Source organism: Apostichopus japonicus, chromosome 8, assembly GCF_037975245.1.
Source record: "Apostichopus japonicus isolate 1M-3 chromosome 8, ASM3797524v1, whole genome shotgun sequence".
NCBI classification, from domain to species: domain Eukaryota; kingdom Metazoa; phylum Echinodermata; class Holothuroidea; order Aspidochirotida; family Stichopodidae; genus Apostichopus; species Apostichopus japonicus.
Window position 1 is genome coordinate 27249539 of NC_092568.1, and position 23847 is coordinate 27273385.

Below are 23847 nucleotides of genomic sequence, written 5' to 3' on the forward strand. Positions count from 1 at the left end.
AAAACATAATTAGCTTGTTAACACAGGTGCAGTTGTCTGATCTGTACGTTCGCGTGGCACACAATTACTTTATTTTACACAGAATATCCTTCTTTTTGCCCTATAAAATCGATTAAAACCAATAATACAAAATCAAATTAAAATTCACATTTTCAAAGCATAAGTCGCAGTAGTAAATGAAGTCAAAGAATAATGTTTACATATCTGACAAAAAAAGATATATATATTTATGGAAAAGAACAATAAAAACAATAAAAACAAACAAATACATCTGTAGATTGTATCTACAGAATCCAAAAATGAACAATTAAACATGAAGAAATTTGATTCAATTCAACATAATATGTAAGATTTAGTAATCTCATTTCAATGCTGGCGGGTGGCACGAAGGTAAAGGAAAGCTTAATCGTAGATCCTGTAACGCCCCCCCCCCACCCCACCCCTCCACATCCCACCTCAACTGTAGGCCAGGAAACCTACAATAATCTAAAACATTCATAGCTGCAGTAGCATAGCAACCATAAATAAATTTAGAAATGAGCAGTCATCTATTCCCAGATTATTTTGGAAGCAGACTTTGGTCAAAATATCATCGCCTCTCCATCAAAACTGAAAAAAATGAAGGAATTCTCCACTACTCCGCTCCTCATTCCTATACTTTGCAGGTTTAACTGTTTAATTTGGTAGTTTGCCTGGTCAGGGAAGTTCTTAATAGCACCTCCATTGATCTGGGTCTAATGGAAACCATTTTTCCTTCGCCATATTAGAAGACAGTAACTCATACGAGCAAGGCTATCAGATATGACGTCAGAGCTATGATCCCACTTGAGAGTTTCATAGAGTTGTTTGGATTCGCCGGAAAACTATTTATGTTTGTCGCTATATACGGACGTTCCTAAAAGAGAAACGATAGTTAGTTTTAAAAATGAAACAATAATTCGGCCCTCCTCTTAAATTAATTTGTAATAATTAATATGTAAATTGTACTTGCATTCCTTGTAAATGAAATCAAACCAGAAACAATTACGATAGATGTTTGCGAAGTTTCTGTCCAATGAATCTAATATTTGTAACAAGTTCATGTGAGTATGGAAATGACATTATGCATGTGTGTTAGTTAACATGCATTGTTCTACCTAATTCAATTAAGAACATCTTCGAAATTTACATAGCGTGCACCATAATAAATGTGTAACGTTCATGTAATTTTCTTGATTAAAATCATGCATTTATTTTATTTTATTTCGTAGCTTCGTATATAAGACTCGGACGATACGTCTGAAGTTATATATAGTATGATACAGAAACTACAGGTTACTATATACGGAAACTTCATATACCTTTTATAGGGCGTTCTTCAAGAGAGAAAGATCTCCGAGTTGAACATAAATCGTTTTTTGTTTAAATCAGAGTTATTAATTAAAAAGATATTAATTACTATATGCAGACTTACTTCAGAAGGACAAGCAACAAACCCAGAAGGATCCCATGAGCGGTTTTTTTGTCCCACTGGTGCCATCTGTAAGGATATATTCAATGAATTAAAGATTGTTATACCTGTAATAAGTTCAAAGATTATTTATCTTGTGAGAATATCTATATCGATATTAAATCTTTGGGCAAGTGATACACTAAGGTCTCAGTAGGTAAATGAACCGATGAACTTGTTAGTTTAAATTTGGTTACTTGCAAAATATCACCAGCGAGAATTTAATGAAGAAAACGACAAATTCAATTATTGAAGATAATTCTCTCATTATTTATGTTTATTATATCATACTTTCTTTCCTCCTCACGCTCTGTGACATATATACATGATTCCTTGACGACTGTCGCCCAACTGAAATAATATGAGTTATGTAGAACTCACCAGGTTGTTCCAGAGTTCCTTTGCTCCAAGTGAATGACCTTTGGAACTCAAATGAAAACAATCTGGTGCAAAGTATTGCTTGTCAACCTCTCCGCCCTTTAGAAAAAAAGATAAAAGCAAGAATTGGGAAGCGGGATCTTCAGGCCCGTAACCAGGCCGGGTCACGTGGGGACGTGCCACTCCGTGCAGACTATTGTGACCCCCGATCTATGCACCATCATGTGTACCAAAGCATAACAATGTACAGAACACGAGTATTGTGCCCCCCCCCCCCACTCCAATTGAAACTGCTGGTGCCCCTTCCTGGCTTCAGGCCAGGGAACTTTCATGCGCCCATCGAGGAAGCCATTTTATGACAGAACCTCGTTTGTGATATTATGAGCAGAGAGCAAATAATATCAAACGTATGGTAACCTTTCATATGTGGATATATTACCTGTTGCCTTGGAATCAATGAATCAACAAGAAACGGCTGGTAAACGACTGTAAAGTCGTCACGTGTGTCGTATCGGCCACTCAAAATCAAAGCTTCAGTAAAGTCCTGATGGGAAAGTTATAAATGAGGTATGGACTTCAATACGGACCACAGGAGTGTATTAATTTGCATATATTTATATATAATATTATCTAAATTAATCAAGCACAAATTTGGAATGAAATTGATGCATAGAAAGTATAGTTATAATTATAAATGTAGTGTTAATGAATGTCCTCTAGCATATTTCTTCGAAATCCTTTCTAAGCAAAACTGCACAAGCTCGCTTTGAAATTTCAAAAACATATTGCAATGTTTTGTGGCGGTGTCAGGTTAAAGTCATTTATAATTAAATAATTGAATTATTATAAAGAACATTTATCTCTCACTTGATATTTTCTGGTCAGCTCCTTCGTGAAAACTTGATTTTCTTCTGTGAAAATACAGGGACAGGCAAATCTACAGAAAATAGCAAGATGTAAATTAGAAGAATCCATTCAGCGCATAGGGATTTCCTAGTGAGGGCCCTCTACAGGTTCACGTGTTTTGACCTCCCATTGCGCCAGCCCCCCCCCCCCCCCCTCACACCTTCCCACCATCGAATGAGCTGACAAAAATAACACTTTTATAATATACTTTGTGATAAAAGGTGAAGCCCTCTCTCCCAGACAAGTCTTCACCTATCCCTTGCCCTATATAGAACTAGCTGTCTGCAATTGAATGAGTCTGCCCATAACATTAATCGTAATGTTTTATGTTGATTTCATACTGGGGCGTCAAGAGCCGTGCAGAGGGCCACTGGTACAGTTATGTCACCGGGTCTCCTTTTGAAGGCCTTATTTTCCTCATGTAAAATTTAAAAACGAGAAGACATATTTTCTTTTATATCTTATTTTCCTGGACCCACTAATTGACCCCGTGCTACAAGTAATAACCCCACATCGAGCCCCTATACTCTAACCCAGGAGACCCCCCTCTTCCTCAATCATGCTTGAATCTATGTTACAGAATAAACTAAGAACATTGCAAACGAAACATGAGTGGCAAAGATATCAATCGTATCAGATAGACATTAAAACCCTTATATCAAACTTCAATCTATCTATAGTTGTGCTTTGAAAAGTAAATGGAAATGAATATAGGAAACAATGCATTATTGAAATTTCTTTTCACATATCTTTCTTCAACATTTCACCATATTTTTCCATACGACGAAAAAATCAATTAAAATGGGACAGAATACAGATTCCTAATATTTGGTAAAGCGTCTTTAATTAAAGTAATATTGATATATTAAATTTCATACTCACAAGTGAATTGATTTACATATGATATCGTTGAAGTGTTCCAGCTCTGCTACTTGTAGAATCGCTACCACGTTCACAATACATCGCGGTAAATCGCGGTGTAGAATATCTAACGTCTCCTGTAAATAGTACGTGTACTGTTCTGCAGAATATTTATGTACTTGTCTACAAGCTAAGCACAAATCATTCCCTCCGATAAAAATCGTCACCAATTTCCAGTCGTCTTTTACGTTTATATCCTCATCTGCTCGCATTCTGGCGAGAAGTTGTTTCGCTTGTGAAGGCATGTGTCTGAAGGGGGAAAATACCGGGAAGTTTTCACCTGTTATTAAGTTGTGTGAGAATTCACTATTCGGATGATCACTTCTTAAAGTAATACACTTCACCCTCATGATTCAGTCACTTTAAATCAATGAACATCTCACATGTGATCACTACAACACACTCTCGAATATATCAATTCTCTGTCTTTGGAATTTTAGACTATCTATACTTTTAACGTTCTTTCACTTCCTATTAAGAAACTAGAGAACTAATAATCTGTTCTAAAACATCATAAATTCTTCTTAAGTTTTCACATCAAATTTGCAATTATCAATATATAGCTTTACGATTGGATGCCAACGGCAATTTTAGTTTTGAAAGTGACTGTATTTGTAACTAAGAATTCATTATTCTTTAAATATTGATAAAACAAATCTTCTTGAAGTATGAAACATCTATTATGATCACAAGTCACATATTTTGATACATACATGTTCTGTTTGATGGGGACAAGACACACGTTATTAAAAATTGACTGTAAACACAATCAGCTGTTTTGAGTTGCACGTGACCACGGTGGTTTGAGAGTTCAAAGAGAGATGCCGGCGAGAAGATCATAAAAGTGTTGTCGGTATTAATAACGAGGCATTCGCACAAAACATGAGAAGCAAACCTCATACATCTTAAAACAATGATTTATACACATGGTCTTACTCTGCTCTGGCACCCACGAAAGCCACATTCATGTTAGCGCCCTCACTATGTTCGTCTCCCAGACCAACGGAGAAACCTTTGATGTTGGGATTAAAATATTTTAGTATATCTGAAGAAAAGAAAGAAATTTAGCAAAGTGAGAAAAAGTGTACCTTAGAAAACTTAATTGAAAAGTCATAACGTTATACTGCGTGTTTCAAAAACAATCTAAGTTGCTTGTTTATCGTAGCTTTTCTTAATCCTAATTTCAAATGAAATATGGGATACCGATACATTCTTAATCTCTATATAGTGAATATACAGATTTTGAGATGATCTAAACTGTTCACTCTTTCGAAAATTGATATAATCATGAATCGTTACGGTGAGAGGAATATTGCAGATTCGGTTGTGTTATCACCCGACCTAACGTGAGAGGACAACCGATACCTCCTACACAACAAATGTAACGTATAAACACTAAGTCTTGGCAGTATTGCAGCAAGATAATGGTATATTCCCTGTGTTCATATTCTTGAGTGGTGAGAATAGTGAACTTATCAACACAACCATTTACTTATAAAGTGAATTTGGACTTACTTGGAAGGGTAAATATCTCAGCTAATGTTTTATCTCCGCCAACACTGCAGATAAAAATACAAATATAGGATTGAGTAACACTGCAGAAAAATACAAATATAGGAATGAAAAAAAAAATACAAATATAGGAATGAAATAACACTACAGAAAAAAATATAAATATAGGAATGAAATAACACTACAGAGAAAAACACAGATATAAGAATGAAATAACACTCGAAAGTAAATACAAATATAGGGTTGAAATTGCACTGCAGAAAAAATACAAATACAGGATTGAAATAACACTACAGAGAAAAACACAGATATAAGAATGAAATAACACTCGAAAGTAAATACAAATATAGGGTTGAAATTGCACTGCAGAAAAAATACAAATACAGGATTGAAATAACACTACAGAGAAAAACACAGATATAAGAATGAAATAACACTCGAAAGTAAATACAAATATAGGGTTGAAATTGCACTGCAGAAAAAATACAAATACAGGATTGAAATAACACTACAGAGAAAAACACAGATATAAGAATGAAATAACACTCGAAAGTAAATACAAATATAGGGTTGAAATTGCACTGCAGAAAAAATACAAATACAGGATTGAAATAACACTACAGAGAAAAACACAGATATAAGAATGAAATAACACTCGAAAGTAAATACAAATATAGGGTTGAAATTGCACTGCAGAAAAAATACAAATACAGGATTGAAATAACACTACAGAGAAAAACACAGATATAAGAATGAAATAACACTCGAAAGTAAATACAAATATAGGGTTGAAATTGCACTGCAGAAAAAATACAAATACAGGAATGAAATAACACTACAGAGAAAAACACAGATATAAGAATGAAATAACACTCGAAAGTAAATACAAATATAGGGTTGAAATTGCACTGCAGAAAAAATACAAATACAGGATTGAAATAACACTACAGAGAAAAACACAGATATAAGAATGAAATAACACTCGAAAGTACATACAAATATAGGGTTGAAATTGCACTGCAGAAAAAATACAAATACAGGATTGAAATAACACTACAGAGAAAAACACAGATATAAGAATGAAATAACACTCGAAAGTAAATACAAATATAGGGTTGAAATTGCACTGCAGAAAAAATACAAATACAGGAATGAGTAACACATGTAGAAAAAAATACAAATATACGAATGATATTCATTAACACTACTGATTCAATTTTATTTTACCTTAAATGTGCATCATAAGTTTAATGCGAGTTCTTCAGTTCATAAAATTAGTGATTGTTATCCCCCTATAATATTTATGAATCGAGCGATTTATTCTGCCTACATGTATGTTACTACCTACCTCCACGATCGTCCTCTAAATTCATTGGCCAAGCTGGCCAGACTGCAGGATTCTGCTCCAAAGGCGGCCTGTTTGCATCAACGGATAAAAATATTAGATTATATTTACAAATATTACATTAGTACAAAACTTGAAAATTTTGATACATTTATATATTACATTATTGTCCCTAGTTTTAATAATTTTGTGTGTGCATTGTGTTAAAGTAGCCTACATTGTATATAGAAAAGCCGGAAACGAGATGAAATGAAACATATTATTCGAGAAAAGAAACCACAGAAACAGGTAAACGAACGAAGAGATCAAATGAGAAGAAAATATAAGGTAGGAACATTAGAAGTGGTAGGGATGGTATTTGACAGCATGTTTCCAGTTATATAAATCTTATAAAGCAGCCATCAGGCGTATAGTGTGTGTCTATTGGAAGTGTTTAGATATGGTATAAAAATAGGTCAAGCGCAGAGAGATCAATTCGTTTTGAATTGTTTTGTATACCCCACTTACATGCAGCCAAGTCAGGTCTGTCTTCTGAATTGACATATTGGAATAAGATTTTACAATCTCAAGCATAACTCACCATTATAATACCACGTTAATACCCCTCCCTCCGCCATTCCCCACCCAATTATAGCTATAATTATAGCAGTACCATAATAACTGACCTTATCAACTCCATATTTATGTAATTGTCGTTACAGAACTATTGGTAACACCACATAAGTACCACTGTAATTATTATTACAGTATCATATGCATAGTAAGAACACCACTTAAACACCACGTGAACACCACCTTACAGTTATTGTCATTACATAACCATTCAACACCATATCAGTACCACCGTAATTATTGTTACAGTACCATAGTAATAACACCACTTCAACACCACCTAATCATTATCAAACCACATCAGTACCACGGTAATTATTGTAGCAGTACCATAATATAACACCACGTTATCACCACCCCATAGTAGTTACCATAACCTCTTCCCCATTATGTCAATATCACCTTATCTTAGCTCTAATTATCATTATAGTGTTATTGTAGTACATATCAATACCGCCTAATAGTTACATATTACGTTATAAAAAAAAAAAACATTTAGTGCACCTAATAGTCTCACTTGTCGTGAACATGTCGTGTTCATGAATTTATTAACACATGTCGCAACGATGTACAACACTTTATGTGAAAGATTTAAATATTGCAAGGATACCAATTTCATTTCCAAACCGAGATAATTTCCTTACCGTCAATGAATCACCCAGTGCTGCGATTACATTTATATCGGATGGCCTCAGTTTGTGAACTATAAAAGAAAGAAATAGTTTTCACTTGGTTATTTCAAACATACTGTGTACCGCATTTCACCATAATGCCAATTATTAATTATGAAATCTTCCCCCTTCTCCGCAAAACCGCGTTTGATCGCTCATTCCTGATAAAGCGCACGTTTGACAAATATGAATTCTTCTCAAACTTTCGTGGAAGCAGTCTACATCTTAGAATATCAAAACGTGACATCCAGTTCTTAAAGTCAAACATTTTCCTCCTGCATGCTTGCATTTTTGTCCATCTTCAAAGACTTATACGTTTGCCCGATCGCTACAGTATTTACACGCTCTTCAACGTCTCTAAGAAAACAAGGCGACTAAAACAATGGAGATTTGTTTTCCTAATTAGTTTGTCATTATGAAGAATTGAAGTTTGAAGCTCAACTGAGTTGTTTTTTAGCTACTTTTGCGCCACTTTGTAATCACAGAGTAGCAATTGGCCGAAATGCATCGTACAGCTTTACATACTGCCATGACTACAACTTACAGTGTTTATTTGAAATGAGAATATGAGATACAGCGTTCGGTATACCTACATATTTTGAAAACCTTTCAGGGCTGTCTTGAATAAAGACATTGATCTTCACATATACTTTTATATATATAATTTTTATTGAAACAGAAATCTGATTAAAAACGATATACATTAGGAAAAAAAGAGATAAATATATCACCAATCACGACACAAAAGTAGTATTGTAATTTTGACAATTAACTTGAAAAAAAAGATCGCTTAAAAGGGGAGACATCTTTTGGAAAAAAACTCAGGACCTATTTTAGGCAATTTACCTTTTTTTTACTATAAGTTTTATTTACCTGACGTGGCGGCTTCTGTTGAAGGAATTTTCTCACAATTAAATTGAATGTTGTGTTCCTGAAATGACAAGCCATCATACTATTAAATAGATGTTTTATGATTCCATATTTTGCATTAGTATATAGGCTGCATGATTTTATTCAGAAAGAGGAATCAAAACCTAAGAAACCGAACAGTTTCCTGACCACCCCCCCCCCCCCCGCGTGCTTCTCATTACAACTAGTTGAATACGATACTAAGTCATTGCTTCACGTTATATCAAGCAACATCCATCCTTTACCCCCCCCCCCCCACTTAATTCCAAGTATGACTTTTTTATTTATTCCTTTACCCCGATTGGTTGAATGGGTACTTACGTATTTCTCTCTACAGCCAATGATTGCTCGAGTTGCGTTGATGATTGAGGAATAATTGCTAGCTAATTCCTCGAGGAATTCAAGATATTGGTCGAATCTGTCTGTAAATAATCCAGAGTTACATTTTAAAAAATCGCTTAAAGAATCTAAATTTTGATCATGCAAAGCAGGAATAAATAAGTTTTTGAGACAGCATGAAGAATTTCACTATAAAAGGCATATACCCACCGATGCATTTCATTCAATCAATGACATTGAAAGAAAAGTCATATGTGAACAGTTATAAGAACATTTATCAACCACGATATGACAGGAATTCAGAGACATGTTTATATCCTATTCACAAAAAGTAAACATATAAATAAACATCTTTAGTAATATATGGTAAATTCTTACATGCGATGCTAAAAATAGTGAAGAAAAGAGACAATGTGATAACACATTGATATATAACCAGTCCTTGAATCCTGGTTGAAATTTCTCTTATAATGTAAGACTCTGCCATAAGCAAATACATTGTATATATATAGAAGTGGTTTATTATTTACACGCTTCCTCGCTGTTTGATGAACTGAAAAGTTACTAGGTTAACACATGTCTATCTGATATGAAGGCAAAGCGGGAGATTGGAATATTCCGCCTCATGTTTTATTCAATATTTGAAATTATGGTTTTATAACCGAAAATGCCATTTTAAGTTCATCACAGTGCAATTAGATAGAAACTTGGCAACGGACGTTGCTTAGAGTTGGATTGTCGGGGCAACGATAACAGATCAATTTTATGCATTATGTTGGTGATATTCATTCATTTGAAAATTCCATGAGATGTTTAACATGAATAACTTTAGGCAGGCCCGTTATTTATAAAATTAGCAAACATTTAATTTTGAAAAGTTGTTACTTCATATATATAGCCTATGCTACTTTGAAAGCCATAAATCAGTGCTAAGCATAGACCTACCAAACTAGCCTACATAGACATACATACATATACCTTAATTTGCATATAAGAAGTGGGCTGAAATCATTACCGTCATTGATTGTCGAATTCGGCTATGACTTGTGTTAAGGTATAACGCATAGGAAACCCGCATCAGTTAACATGTATCAAGCCGTCTAGCTTTGCTCTTTTTGAATAATCACTTATTTATTATCATAGCTAACTTACCTTCCCTTGAATCCACAGAATGCATGACGCCTCCAACATAGCCTAACACTTGAGTCAACATAATCATTACCAGTAATTCCTTCTTCATTTTGAGATGCAGAAGACACTTTTATCTCAAAACGTGAGGAAAATATATCTCTTTGAGCAAATTCGTTTTAAAACAAGAAGCGGCAGGGAAGTTCTGTATATATCAAATTTACAACGTATCCTGGAATAGTTAAATGTGTTGAAATTTAACCGCACGTTCTTCTCTTAGCGGTTATAGGTTTAATACATTAGAGACCAGTCGAACGGTTATCATGGATTACATTAAGACGTTTCTAATCGAGATGGTGTAATTCCCGATAGTGATGTTGACCTACTTTATATTCAGATTACCGAAACTAACACTTCGTGACTTCTGCATACTAAGATGTGTGATTTAGTCTTTGATAACCAGCCGTTTATTTCATCTGAGATCATATCATTACAGATCAAGTTTATATTGCATAGTGTTATAGTGTTATACTAACAGTTTCAAAACATATGCGGACATCATCTAAGCACTTTGATTAAACTTGTTTTTATTATGAACACAATTGAAGTAGTAATTCTATGAAGACTTTTAAGGATGGAACAGGTTTTGAATCCGTCTTAGCATTTTTATGAGCAGATTTTTGTTCTCGTTATTCGTATAAGGTCTACTCTAATAAATACCATCGGTGCCTTTCAGTTTACCCATACAAGGGTCTCTCTATAAAGTACTGTTGTGTATGCATATATTCGCGTTAGTTAATTTTGAAGTTGAGGAAAGCCCTAAGGGCCCTTACTCCTTACTGTATCTGTGAACATGTTAAATTAAAAGGATATTTATACTTTTGTGGAGCCTGAAATACAAAACATGGTGATAGAGAAGAGTCAAACAAGCAGCCTATATGGGATGCATTTGGGGCGGAGGGGGTGGGGTATTCAGCCCATATTTGTGTTCGGAAGGTGGAACGGGATGGGGGTGAGGGGAGGAATGACTTTCAAAGATACCAAACAAGTTGTAAAGTAACAAATACAATACTGTGTTGATCAAGCCAATAAAAGTATATATTTTAAAAGCTATGAAAGATAATCTTCAATTATGCAGAAAAGTTGGAAGATTTTGGAAGTTTTCACCGTTCGTGAAAAATCAATTTCACTTACCATTATCACATGTATGTGAAAACACTCTAAGACGATATTCTTGCTCTTGAAAATAAAAGGATTTCTCGTTCAAAGCCACAAATGACAAGAAATGCCAATTACTCAGCATATATTCCCGACATGTGCCATGTCATTTCAGTCACCCCTTCTGCTCAGTGGGTCGTTAAGACGCGGGTTTTAGATGAAAGGTCAAGCTCGACGGGTCACAAGTTTGTTAATCTTTATATTACGTGTTCCACTGAATTTATACCGTTTCTAATACTTTCTTCATTTATACATACAAATCTTGCAAAATGATAGTATATGTACGTGATATGTCCATTGCAAAGGGATCCTAGACGTGCGTTAAAATAAAAATGTACGAAGTATGTTTTTTGGGGGAAAAAAAGTACTAAGATCTGGATATGAATGACGTACAGAAACTAAACGTACGATGTAATTCTCCAAAGTATAATATATAAGACTGTAACTCTTAAATACCAGGGAGCTGGTTATAAGTTTACTTCAGTTAGTTGTTTTGTAAGTTATCTGATACTATCTCCAATTACCAGAAACATAAGCAGAGACATAAACAGAGACATAAAACAAAAAACAACCATTCAAACTATATGCTTTTAATCATGGTGGTTTAATGAAATGCTTAATATCTTTATACTGCTGTATCACTGGTACAATAGGTGATAGCTTAGGCTTATTTCTCCACGTTTTGATATAATAGATAATGTTACATTATAAATATAGTTTATTACTTAATTTGACTTAATAGTATATTTTTATATATATTTATATATTATACGTTTATAAGAAACATAAAGCTAACACTGGGAGTTGTTGGTCGTCCAAACTGCGGTCAACTTCAAATCGATCAAAAGTTAACTTTTAGTCAACGGTAGGTAATACTGTTCTTGTTGGTGAAAATATAAGGTTGTTCCTGTGAGTAAATACAATAGATAGACATTCATTGCAAATATATCGATTGAATTTTTGACCGAGAAAACCTTTTTGTATAGAAATAACGGACAATTTAGGTTACTTCTACAGACGTGGGTGTTCATTCTTTCTTAATCAGATTAACTTTTTGCTCTGCTGCTCTTAGACTTCATGTTTCGAGGTGAAAATTGAAAAGATACTTTAACAGTTGCCTTTGCTTTGAAGCAAATTTATCAACATTAATTGCTACATGTTTAATTAATTTAAGGAGAGACTAAATATCAATTATATTGATTTCCATTATCTATGCGGCATGACACTGGTACCGCTTTGAGGTCTTCCTGAGAAGACTAACGAGATGGTATCTAGAGAGACGAATAAGTCACATCAGATTTGTGGAAAGAGAAATAGTAAAAATGTTTTGTTCTTCATTTTTTCAGTCATTTCTTGTTTCCATTTGTTGTGCCCCAATGTCCTAAACTACAATTTTATCACATCCTGCCCATATTTGTATCAAATAATACGTACTGTATTTGTTGTTTTAATTATCGGGTCTTAATTGGCAAACGACTTCTACCTCTCCGTCTATAAAGTAAATTGAGGTCGCTCTTTCAATTTTTAAAAAAACTCTCAGCCTTATTCGTACGCTTGACAATCTGCCCAAATAAGTTCTTTAACCTCAAACTTTGTTTTGATTTAACTGATGCTGTCTGATTAATTTGTTTTGTTTCAATCTAAGACCTTTGCCACCTACTGAATGATTGTAGATTAGGTTAATTAAATAGTTAAGATTACCATTTATAATTAGCAGAGCAAAGTTCACCGTCACGTGCTGGAGATATTGATTGTAGTTAAATCTGAAACAATCGTTTATTTAGATTGGCTAATTGAAGTGATTTATTTATATATCAACTTCAGTACGTCAGTTAAGGTCAGATTGCACCCTACAATTATTAAATACAGTGTATCTTGTCAATTGAAGAATTGGGACTTAAACTATTGTTATTCAGTTCTTGAAATTATTACCAAATTCTGCTTTTGATATAAATTCGATAAAAGTTTGCCGGGATTCTCACATGTTGCCTGTTGCATTCAGTACTGGAAATGTGGCACTTTTTTTACTTCTCTTTTTTCGTCAACTGACCTTTGGCATCAAATAATGTAATATAATTAAATGGATGTATAAATTAGTGTGTTGTTAAGATGGCTGAAATCTAGCAAAGTTGATCAACTTTCAATATCAAATAACAGGAGACGTAAAACAATCAGGAACACGTGACGTATAACGAGAGGCATGTCGTAAAATTTCTGCTAGGTCACATTTTACGGCATTAATTTCAGTGATATCCTTCTGCATTAAGTTTTATGTTTTCATGTCTTGAAGTAACTGTCTTTATTTGTATGTGTGTGTGTTCGTTTGCTTTTAGTGCAAAAAACATAATATTTTTTGCAATCATCAAGCACACGAGGATATATATAAAGGTAGCATAAAGAGGAAGCATAAAGTGAAGAAAAAGAGAGAAATGGATAGGGGTTATGGGATAGGGGAGAGGGGACAGGGGACAACACATAACAGCTTACCTCTGTGGGACATAACAAGGGCTCTTCGAACTCCCATCTGCGTCTTTTACTTCCAACGGGCTCCAGCTATAACAACATAGAACCAAATTAATTCGTGAGATATAACAGACTCAAAACCGACCTTATTTTGTACATGTATTTACGAATCTTTTACAACAGATTGAATGGTTTGTCAAAACGTGAGAAAATAAATACCGCACTTTCATATAGCATACATAGGAAGCCTAGCCTATACTGAGTATATCCAACTCGAGGGGATTGGTACATTGGTACATTTCACCCCCCCCCCCCTCCCCCGCCTCAAATGTTCTTATATTCACGCCAGTAGAGTGGTACACATGTTATCAACTGATCAAGAACTTTGCATGTTAAATCATTATGTTGTTCAACCTAGAAAGAATGTTAAAGATAAGCTTTAAGTAAAACTACAGGGAATTGGTCTTTAACTGTTCTAAGACCTGCTGGCAGTGTCTTGATAAAGGTATCACTCTCTGATTGTCAACATATTTAAGATCAAAATTACCATGTTGTTCCAAAGTTCCTTAGCTGCAACCGCGTGAGCTTTGATTCCGAAATGAAAGCAGTCTGGAGCAAAGTAGGTCTTATCTGGTTTTCCAAACTGTGTATACAAATGAAGGACATGAGAACATATAAAGGTCCACTTCCCACAACAACCTTCTCAAAAATCAACGTGGTCAGAATATCACTATAAAACATCTTCAAAATAGGATATGACTGTAGGACTACACTTTTCATTTAACGTATTAAAATACTAAATAGGCGCTGGACGTTATCATATGGAGTCTGGACTTGTGAAATTGACAAAAACCCCTTCACGTTTATCCTTTCTTTGCCAAAAGGATAAAAAAGGATGGCATCGAAATTGAGTGAAAACTGCAATGGTCTGTTATGTCACTCTGAAGTCTTAAGTAAAAAAGAAACCAACATGGAAATCAATATTTCAAAAGCTTCAAAGGCGTGTTTACAGGTTTAGTTATGGTCCATGCAACTGTGTGAGCAGTTTAGCATATACTATAAGGTGTGCAGACCATTGAACTCACCATAACTTTAATAGAATACGAAATAAGACACTATGTTGTCACAAAGTTATTTTCACATTTACATATAGTTCGACGAATACCATGGAAGTATTACCCGACAAATAACGGTCGCAGCAACTTATAAGGTATTTATTGGTCGTTTACTAATAAGTTTGCACCCCGTGGCTGGCAATTGTTTCAAAACAAGTCAATGGCATTCCCGTTCTCACCTCGTCTTTTGGTAGGTTAGTGTCTGTTAGAAACGGCTGGTAAACGACTGTGAAGTCATCACGTGTATCGTATCGACCGCTCATGACTAACTCTTCGAGCAATTCCTGTGAGAATAAAAAGACAAGTTGAAACGTTAAAGACTGTATGTCAGAAGTCTTACCATTTCATTTCACTTTGTATCAATGAATTCAATTCATTTCATTTCATTCTGTTACTATCACACGAATTGCGACAAATCTCAAATCTAAAAGCAGCATATAGTTGTTGTTGTTGTTTTTTTTTTAATATACAGCAACGTCTTATCCGACTTCAAGAATTACACTTACTGCGCGAAAAGATATATTTATTTTTAATTCATCGGGAAATATTTACGTTTCGCTTGTAAAATCCACTCTTCAAAGCAAATATCAACAATAAACTTAACATTCATTTCATAGCATGTATACCCGTGAAACTTTAGCTTAATTTGCATATCTCTGTGGTGATATTGTTGCCTTCATCAAATAATTAGTTTAATGACCAACTGACTGCACCAATGTTGAATAAGAGGAAAAACGTCGTTGAATGTTTGTACAGAGACAAGAAGGGCAGTTAGTGTAGAAAGGGAACTACAGGGTTGCCAGGTCTGATGAGAGGGGTGTCACACTGGCTATGCATCCCCGGGGCTCGGGATCCAAGTAGGGCACGGGAGATATGGAGAGGACCAGGGAAACTTATAGGCGTTCCACGGACTTGAACATATGGGATAAAGAAAAGTGTAATCTCACTTCATAACATTCTTAATGGAAAATGAGGAGTGAAAAAGAATGGATCGGTGACGTAATTGATTCCGGACCCGAATAGGACTCTCGACGCCTCTGATTTTAGTAGATTTAATCTTCAACCGTAATTTGATGGCTTCATCCTCTTATAAACTATATTGTAGTTTAACATTATTAACCAGTGTGCTAACATCCGTAGGCAAGACTATTTCGGAAATCTCATAAAGATTTGTAAAGTATATATATATAATTATTACTATAAAGGTAAACAATTCAAGTTTTAATACCTGATATTGGTTGGTGAGTTCCACAAATTCAAATTCTTCCTCGGGTGTAATATCCATAGCACATGGACAAAGGAATCTAATGAACATAATTTAAGACAAAGAAAATGACTCTTAGTGGAGTGTAATTATAATTCTGATCTTTAATTGAGTAGAACTTTCTTCAGACTCCAGGCTGCAGGGTTTCATGATATAAATGGTGGATTCTGCAACTGGAAATCATAAAGTTTTATTATAATCTTATCATAATCTTAAAGTCTTCAGATTTGGTAGAATAGATATGTATGATCTTTATGTCCATTAACTTAAGACATTTCAATATCACATGGAAACGGCAGCTATAGATTGAGAGGGGGGAGGGAGGGTGGGGTGGGGGGTCTCTAAAATATGCCTCATAATTCACCATTTGACCTTTAAACTTAATTTGAATGTTTTTCTTTTTGTGGGCGGAGCCCCAGATCCCCTAAATGGGCTTGGCATGCAACGACCCCACAGTTGCCCTCTGCATTCGTGCAATTGTTAATCCGTATAAAGCACGTCCTTATAGGTTCATGCTCATACTAAAATCAGACAGGGGCAATTTGCAATTAACCCCCCCCCCCTCCAGACCCCCCAAACATCTTTGAAACCATGTGTAAATAGTTACTGGCTACATCGTTTTCAGTATAATACTTACGAGTGTAAAATATCACACTTAAGTGATACAAGAGACACTATCTCCGGTACACGCACAATGCCAACTACATTAACAATAGTACGAGGAAGCTGTGAGTATAAAGAAAACAAAATAACGTTTTATATTTATAAAAAACATTTCTGTGTGTGGAAGTTGGTTATTATTATTATTAGTTTACCAAATTTATATAGCGCTCTTTTCATGCTTAAGCATGTTCAAGAGCGCTTTACAATGACAACAAAATGACAAAACCCTTAAAATATAAATATGAAGAATAAAATTGCTTAAATATTAATACAAAGATATATATATAAAAACGAAGGAATAATTTAAAAATAATATAGATTTACAGTGAAATTCCTAAAAAGGAAAAAAGTGAGTTTATGATAGGATATTTGGTGGTATAGCCGTCACTTATGTATGATATGAGTTATAAAATAACGTGATAAACGGTATATATCAACACCTTCTCCATCATCATGTCCAATGAGCTCTGAATCCTCGCCACGTAGTTTACAGCCTTGGACCTCTCCCTGTCTTTACAATACTGACATAGATCGTTGCCTCCGATGAATAGCGTCACCAACTTCCAATCTTTATCGACGTCTACGTCATCACTGTTTAGGATGCGGTCGATCATCTTCTCGGTCTGCTCTGGTACTTGTCTGTTAAAAGAAAAAAACACGTCACGTGATTACCGGACACAACAAGTATACTGGCACCAGAAATGAGTGTATTTCGAATGGGACTTGAAGTTATAGGGGAAGACTTGTAGATCACAAAGAAATAAAGATTATCGTCCGAGTTTCTTTCTTTCTCGTAGTGGGAGAAAATTGGTAGCTCATCACGGGGCTTCCCCTATTCCATATTGCATCCCACCGACATAAGTATATACAGAGGGAGAACTTTACAATAAATATAGTTTTTTATCATCAAATATTATATGTCAATGCTAGAACAAAATGTAAGAACATTTCTATAATTTTTTTTTTTTAAATCCAAATAATTTCCGCTGTTGCTTCACTTTTGCATATTTGACTTCTTTGGCCGACCATAGCAGTTTTAGAATATAGGAAAATAAAATGTCCTTTCCTCTTTCAATCACCCTTTCACTTCCCTCAATATTTGACACCAGGTAAATTCGACCAGCATGTTTACCTGCATTTGCTTTGCCTAATGTTTCGTACCAAAAGACAAGAAAATAAATATACCCACAAAAGCTAAAGTCCAAAGTTAGAGCACTAGTCCCATGCGCCCGATCCATGCAACCAATCCCCTCTCCAACCAACCCCCCCCCTCCCCATCCCCGTGACATCACTTATTGCGTGTTTGTCAGCAAGAAAGTTTCGAAAGATATTCGACAAATTCAGGGCAACCTTACTCTGATCTAGCAGCTGGTACAGCACAGTTGAACCTTGACCCTTTACTATCCACGTTACCGTATCCTGTAGAATATCCCATCAAGTTGGGATTAAACTTCTTTAGAATATCTGCAATTTATAAATAACAAATACGAAATGTTTTATTCAAAGAAGTCACTTCCGATCCCGTGTGTTAAGTATATTAAAAGTATATTCATTAAGTATAGCTTAACAATCTCTGGGGAACGTAGAGCATGAACATGCAGATGAAGTTGGGAATTGTTTCGAAAGAGGCAATTATAAGAAAAGGCAATTTCCCTGATTTTCAAAGAAATGGACACGGGGGTGGGGTGGGGTGAGCACGACCCCTGCATAATTTCCCAGGCACCAGTACATGTTTTCAAAAGTTCAGTTTTTCACAAAAAGGTAGCTAACTTTTCCTTTAAGAAGAAAGCACTTTGATCTTTTAGTATTGCAAACTGGCAAAAAGTATATTTGTAAAGTATATGTTTCGTTTTAGAAATTTATTTACTCTTTAGGACTTCTTCTCAGTTAACAATTTATCTGATTTGATGACCACCATGGTGACGTGAATGACAACTTACTAGGGAGAGTCAAGACTTTCTCATAATGGTCATTTCCACCAATACTGAAAGGAGAAGGATTGAAAGCATTATATTAATTAACTAACCAATCGTCATTAACTCGCAACAATGACCTCTTCCCAGTAACACATCATAAAACTATATTCGTTTTAAATGATTACGTAATAAAGTCGCTAGCTTGATAAATAACGTTGGTTGTTTTTTTTTCTAGTTTCCATCATATGTATACCTTCATATTTTTGTTGTATACCAGGCATTTGTATTGGCTGTTGTGTACATGCCAGAAAACAAATTTGAATTGAATTATTTCATCGTTATCAAATATAATACCTGTATAGATATAAGTATCTAGATGGTGTTCCTCTCCCAGTCAGATACATTGAACAAGCTATATACCACTTTAAGAAACCTAGCTAAGTTTTAAGAGACAAATTTAATGTGACGATTTATTGTGTATAAGTCACGTGGAACGTTATAAACAGTATGCTACCTACTAATATGTATATCTTTAATCGCACCCAAGCACTTCTCCATATAGTTAATTGTATACATACCTCCATGAAACTCCTCGATATTGCCTCAAAACAGATGGGACGAAACAAGCGCCTGCTCCATTCGCAGCCTGGAAAACGCAAAAGAATATCAAATGCTGAAAATTAGTACTACTTTGTTAGCTATTCAGCAGTTTAAGAGAGGAAAATGCCAATTATTTCACGAAGATAAGTAATATTAATGTTGCCTCACTCACAACGCTTGAAAAGCCTTCAGACAATTAATTAACCAGTAGTTTCATGATGAGTCTTATTTTCAGATTTGCTATATTTTAGGCAAATATAACAGGGATTTGCTCTGTTCTCCATGACCTAATTTATCCTTCAGTGTCGTTTTATATTCAGCAATAAACATTTACAAGGAACGTAGTAATTAAATATATATGTTTCATGTTTTCACTCACCGTAAGAGAGTCGCCTACCGCTCCTATCACCACTATGTCCGATGGACGAACCCGGTGAGCTAAATTGAAAATACAAGTAAATGCAATTTAGGCTGTGGTTATTATGTTATATATAAGGTATACCAAAACGATACTCACAGTGACAGTGACAGTTTTATATAGTTCATTAAATGATACTTCATGTAACCAATGCAAAGAAAGCAGTAACTTAAATTAGTAAGATTTATAAATGATTTTCATGTATCCTATATATATATATATATTTACATATATATATATATATATCATTAATATATGTATGGTGGTGAACGAAACTTGAATTGGCGGCCACAGGTAACAAGAGCTTCGGATACTGTCGGCATCTCAAGTTATACTGACCTTTATATATATATAAAGGTCAGTATAACTTGAGATGCCGACAGTATCCGAAGCTCTTGTTACCTGTGGCCGCCAATTCAAGTTTCGTTCACCACCATACATCAGCTGACCTGGGTCAAAGAGGGGATGGGCATTTTGGGGGTCTACTGGCAGGGGTACCCTACCAATATAACCCTATAGGGCCTATACATAGCCTGTATTTTTGTAATGCCTGGATGCATGGTATAACAACTTTTGTTATGATCATGCTGGTACAATGTTATAGATGTCATGTAAAGGCCGGTAGAGTAGACAATGATGAAATGAGATCGAGGGGCGTAAGATTATAGAAAAAAGAGAGGAAAGTTTGACATGATAGCTCCATCTTACCTGACGTCGGAATTATCCCAGATGGACGAACGTCACATGTAAATTCAAAGACGTTATCCTAACAGAAGAAAAATGAACAAAGGAGGCATTCATGCATTGTGATATATGGCAGTCTAAACAAGTGTGGTTAATGCAAAGCAAACATGTCACGACAGCAGAGGCTCTGAGGGAGGAGGAGGGGGGGGGGCACTGTTATCAGCTGGGGGCACAAGTTATCACTAAGGGAGGAGAGCATCAGTGGAAGACCCAAAAACATTGAAAGATATTTCTGTTTTTTTTCGGAAAAAAATTTCAAGCATAACAAATAAGTCAGAAAGGATAATTATCTGGAAGGACAGGTTAATAGTCCTTCCTCTCCGCCGCATTAGGTTAGATTAAGTTTAACATTATTGTGTATATATGACCTAATTTGCTTTCAGATGGTATTCCAAGTCCATGACTACCACCGTGCTCATACACGACCCTGTCCATGACCATGACAAATCCATGAACTATTAAACACATTACATGCATATACTCACGTATTTGGAACAATCGGGGAAAGGGAAGCTTTCATCGCCTTCTATTGGTTGGTTATTATAATATTCTTCCTCGTTCTCAAATACGCTTAGTAGAGCCTCGTATTGTTCCCAGATATCTATAAAAAGCATAAAATTGGAATTCTATATTTCAACTTTAGTTGTTGCTGTTTATTGAGTAATGATATTTATGGACATCGGTGAATCGTGATCAGGGAGAATAAGTTTCACTGGAGCATCAAACAATGGACTACGTAAGGATCTTGTATAGTCTCAATTAAAATTGTCTCATAAATACATGTATATTTGCGATGATCAACAGTCAAGATTAACGTATCTTGAATCTTGCGGTGCCTATATATTTGTTTTTATATATAAAAATGGTAAATTACACACAGAATTAAGCAAAATAGAGTTATAGAATTGGATAAATATCTCAAAACCCCAACTATTGACATAGAAACATGAATTCAGCTCTCATATATAAACAAAATAAATGTTCTGCATATATAAGGTCATCCATTGGTGTCCAAATATTTATAATATATCCGATAAGATGATAATTATAAGCTAGAAAGAATTTACACAAGTCAAGGTATATACTTACCATCCTGTTCATGTAGAGATTGGTTGGTAGCTCTTCCAAACACTACCACCGCCATTAGCGATACTTTCAACAACACTAACATGGTGGTAATAATACACCAGCTGACAAGAACAATACGATATCAGGGAATCTACGAGAGGAAGAAGTCTTCCTCCGAGAGTTCAAGGTTTGGTACATTCGTTGCCTCTTCGTTCAGTGGTATCTTTTCCCCTCTTCTTGTACCCAGGTATGAGAGGAAATATCTTACTCGAGGATTTAACCTAAATACTTCAAACAAGACATAACCGTACCTGTACAACTCTTAACCAAAACACACCTTGAAGCCTGAGTTGATATAAGAGAATACAAAGTCCGATTACCAAAGCTCAACATGTGATTAAAACTGTAAATATAAACTCGTAAATCTAATCCCTTTATGGAGACTATATATGGGGTCCATTAACCCTATAGAATGCAGGAAACTCTGTCGTTAAACTGATACGGAAAGAACATCCAGTATTTTACCATACCTTTACCTCATTTTACAATGCAGTCCTAATAAGTACAACATTATACGAGGCTTTTGAGGCAATGATCTCCTGATTTTATATCTGTGACTGAAAAGGGATATTCCCGCGGATTATAGTTGACACACGTTCATTGAAGAGGAAACAGTTCTACTCTGTTAGTTACAAACCCCATCTCCAAACATGTTCATGGTTTTAATGAAAACTTTTTTTACAAGTTTAACCTTTCCAGATACGCCTGGCAGTTAAAACCTGGTCTGAATGATGTTATGATGGCGGCAGATGTTCTTCAAAAAAGATTTCATTTTCCTATTATAAGTTATACAATTGTTGTTGATTTGACATTCGGAAATATAACAGTTTTTGTAATCTTTGTTTAGTTGTCAATATTATCTAAACTAACAATTTCATTAAATGCAAGCAACTTGTATACAAGAATATTAATATTCTCAGTAGATAAATGATTTGTTTACATTTACAAATTGAAAACTATGATATTCTTAGCACTATTGCCATGATGACATCCTTAACTCGGCTGTTGCCAGCTTAGTCATTGATAACATTTCACAAAATTTTAAACCTTGGAATGTACATGTGGAAAAATTCTTTGAGGATGTAGGTTGAATATAAACACGTAATAAAGTCCAGGCTAATTAATTAATCAATGAACTGCAGCCACCGGAATACCTCTTGAAATGTTAAAATCGGCATTCAGATATTATTGACCGTCCATCTTTCACCTAAAGTTTGTGGGTTGTTTTAAAGAAAGATTTCCTTGGAAGTAAACATGACTTGTGAAATTATCAGTTTCTTGGTGTACTAAGATCTGATCACCCCTCCCCAACCCGCGAGTCCGCCCTAATTCCACAACATAGATGCTTATACAGCTGATAATCATTCGTCATGTGCATGGAAACTGTCCTGGCTGTATATTATGTGGCCCTGGGCAACTGTGCAAATGAAATGATGGCGCTATCTTAAAACTCTACTTGACAGTAATGATTTGTCTAAGCGCTCTAACCAGAGCCGTGCACTGTTGCCGATTGACGGAAGAAGTTTAACGATTCTGTTAATAGTAAAAACGTTAATTGCTTCATTTGAAACTTCCGCATCCTATACATGATTTCAGTGTACCTTTCCCGAGTGTTCATTGTTCCCTGGCCTCTTGCTAACTTGAGACACCTCATTCAATACCACTTTTATCCCACCCCCACAAAAAACGAGTTAAAATAGTACGTTATAGTACGATGTAGAACATCGTGAATGTACCCAAGAGAAACTGGTATCGAAAAGGCTGTTTTGAAACTTGGAACGCCGATCGTGAAACAACAGGCAACAAAGCCTGCTGCAGCTCTATAAGATCTGTTAATCAACGATATAGGCTTATTTGACTGTGGAATGTCTCTCAACTGAAATATAATCTGCTTAAATGGGTTTTTAACCATAGATGTTAAAAAACTGACAAGATCGGATCCTAGTCTTTTTCGGCGGGTAGAGTGTTGAATGAAACGGCACGCGATAGAAACAGCCTACTAGATAACAGAAGACTAGGACCTAATTTAGCCATATTCTTGCTACGTTTATTTCAATAGTTTTTCCTGTCTAGACTCTTAAACTCGTCCAGCAAGCTCTTGGATTTGA

General features: G+C 35.2%; 1 protein-coding gene across 1 annotated transcript; it reads right to left on the reverse strand.

Moving 5' to 3' along the window:
* Positions 1 to 454: 454 nt before the first annotated feature.
* LOC139970554 (phospholipase B1, membrane-associated-like) lies at positions 455 to 22018 on the reverse strand. The gene is made up of 26 exons (XM_071976339.1): positions 21701 to 22018; positions 21097 to 21212; positions 20576 to 20633; positions 19829 to 19887; positions 19428 to 19495; positions 18874 to 18917; positions 18289 to 18397; positions 17374 to 17572; positions 16908 to 16996; positions 16235 to 16310; positions 15186 to 15290; positions 14439 to 14534; positions 13916 to 13981; positions 10235 to 10383; positions 9065 to 9161; positions 8708 to 8765; positions 7808 to 7866; positions 6555 to 6622; positions 5210 to 5253; positions 4631 to 4739; positions 3656 to 3943; positions 2735 to 2804; positions 2307 to 2411; positions 1871 to 1966; positions 1454 to 1519; positions 455 to 895 (listed from the first exon to the last, which is right to left on the reverse strand). Exons 1-26 carry the CDS (start codon positions 21780 to 21782, stop codon positions 779 to 781), a joined length of 2493 nt encoding a protein of 830 aa, XP_071832440.1. The 5' UTR covers positions 21783 to 22018; the 3' UTR covers positions 455 to 778.
* Positions 22019 to 23847: the final 1829 nt, after the last annotated feature.

What these genes read in the sequence shown, in the direction of transcription:
- LOC139970554 (XM_071976339.1), bottom strand. Translation starts at nt 21,782, where the DNA reads ATGTTAGTGTTGTTGAAAGTATCGCTAATGGCGGTGGTAGTGTTTGGA. An exon ending in TGAGATATTTACCCTTCCAA is followed by an intron (nt 4,740 to 5,209) that starts GTAAGTCCAAAT and finishes TCTTTTCTTCAG; the next exon opens with ATATACTAAAATATTTTAAT. An exon ending in AGGAACTCTGGAACAACCTG is followed by an intron (nt 1,520 to 1,870) that starts GTGAGTTCTACA and finishes ATATCCTTACAG; the next exon opens with ATGGCACCAGTGGGACAAAA.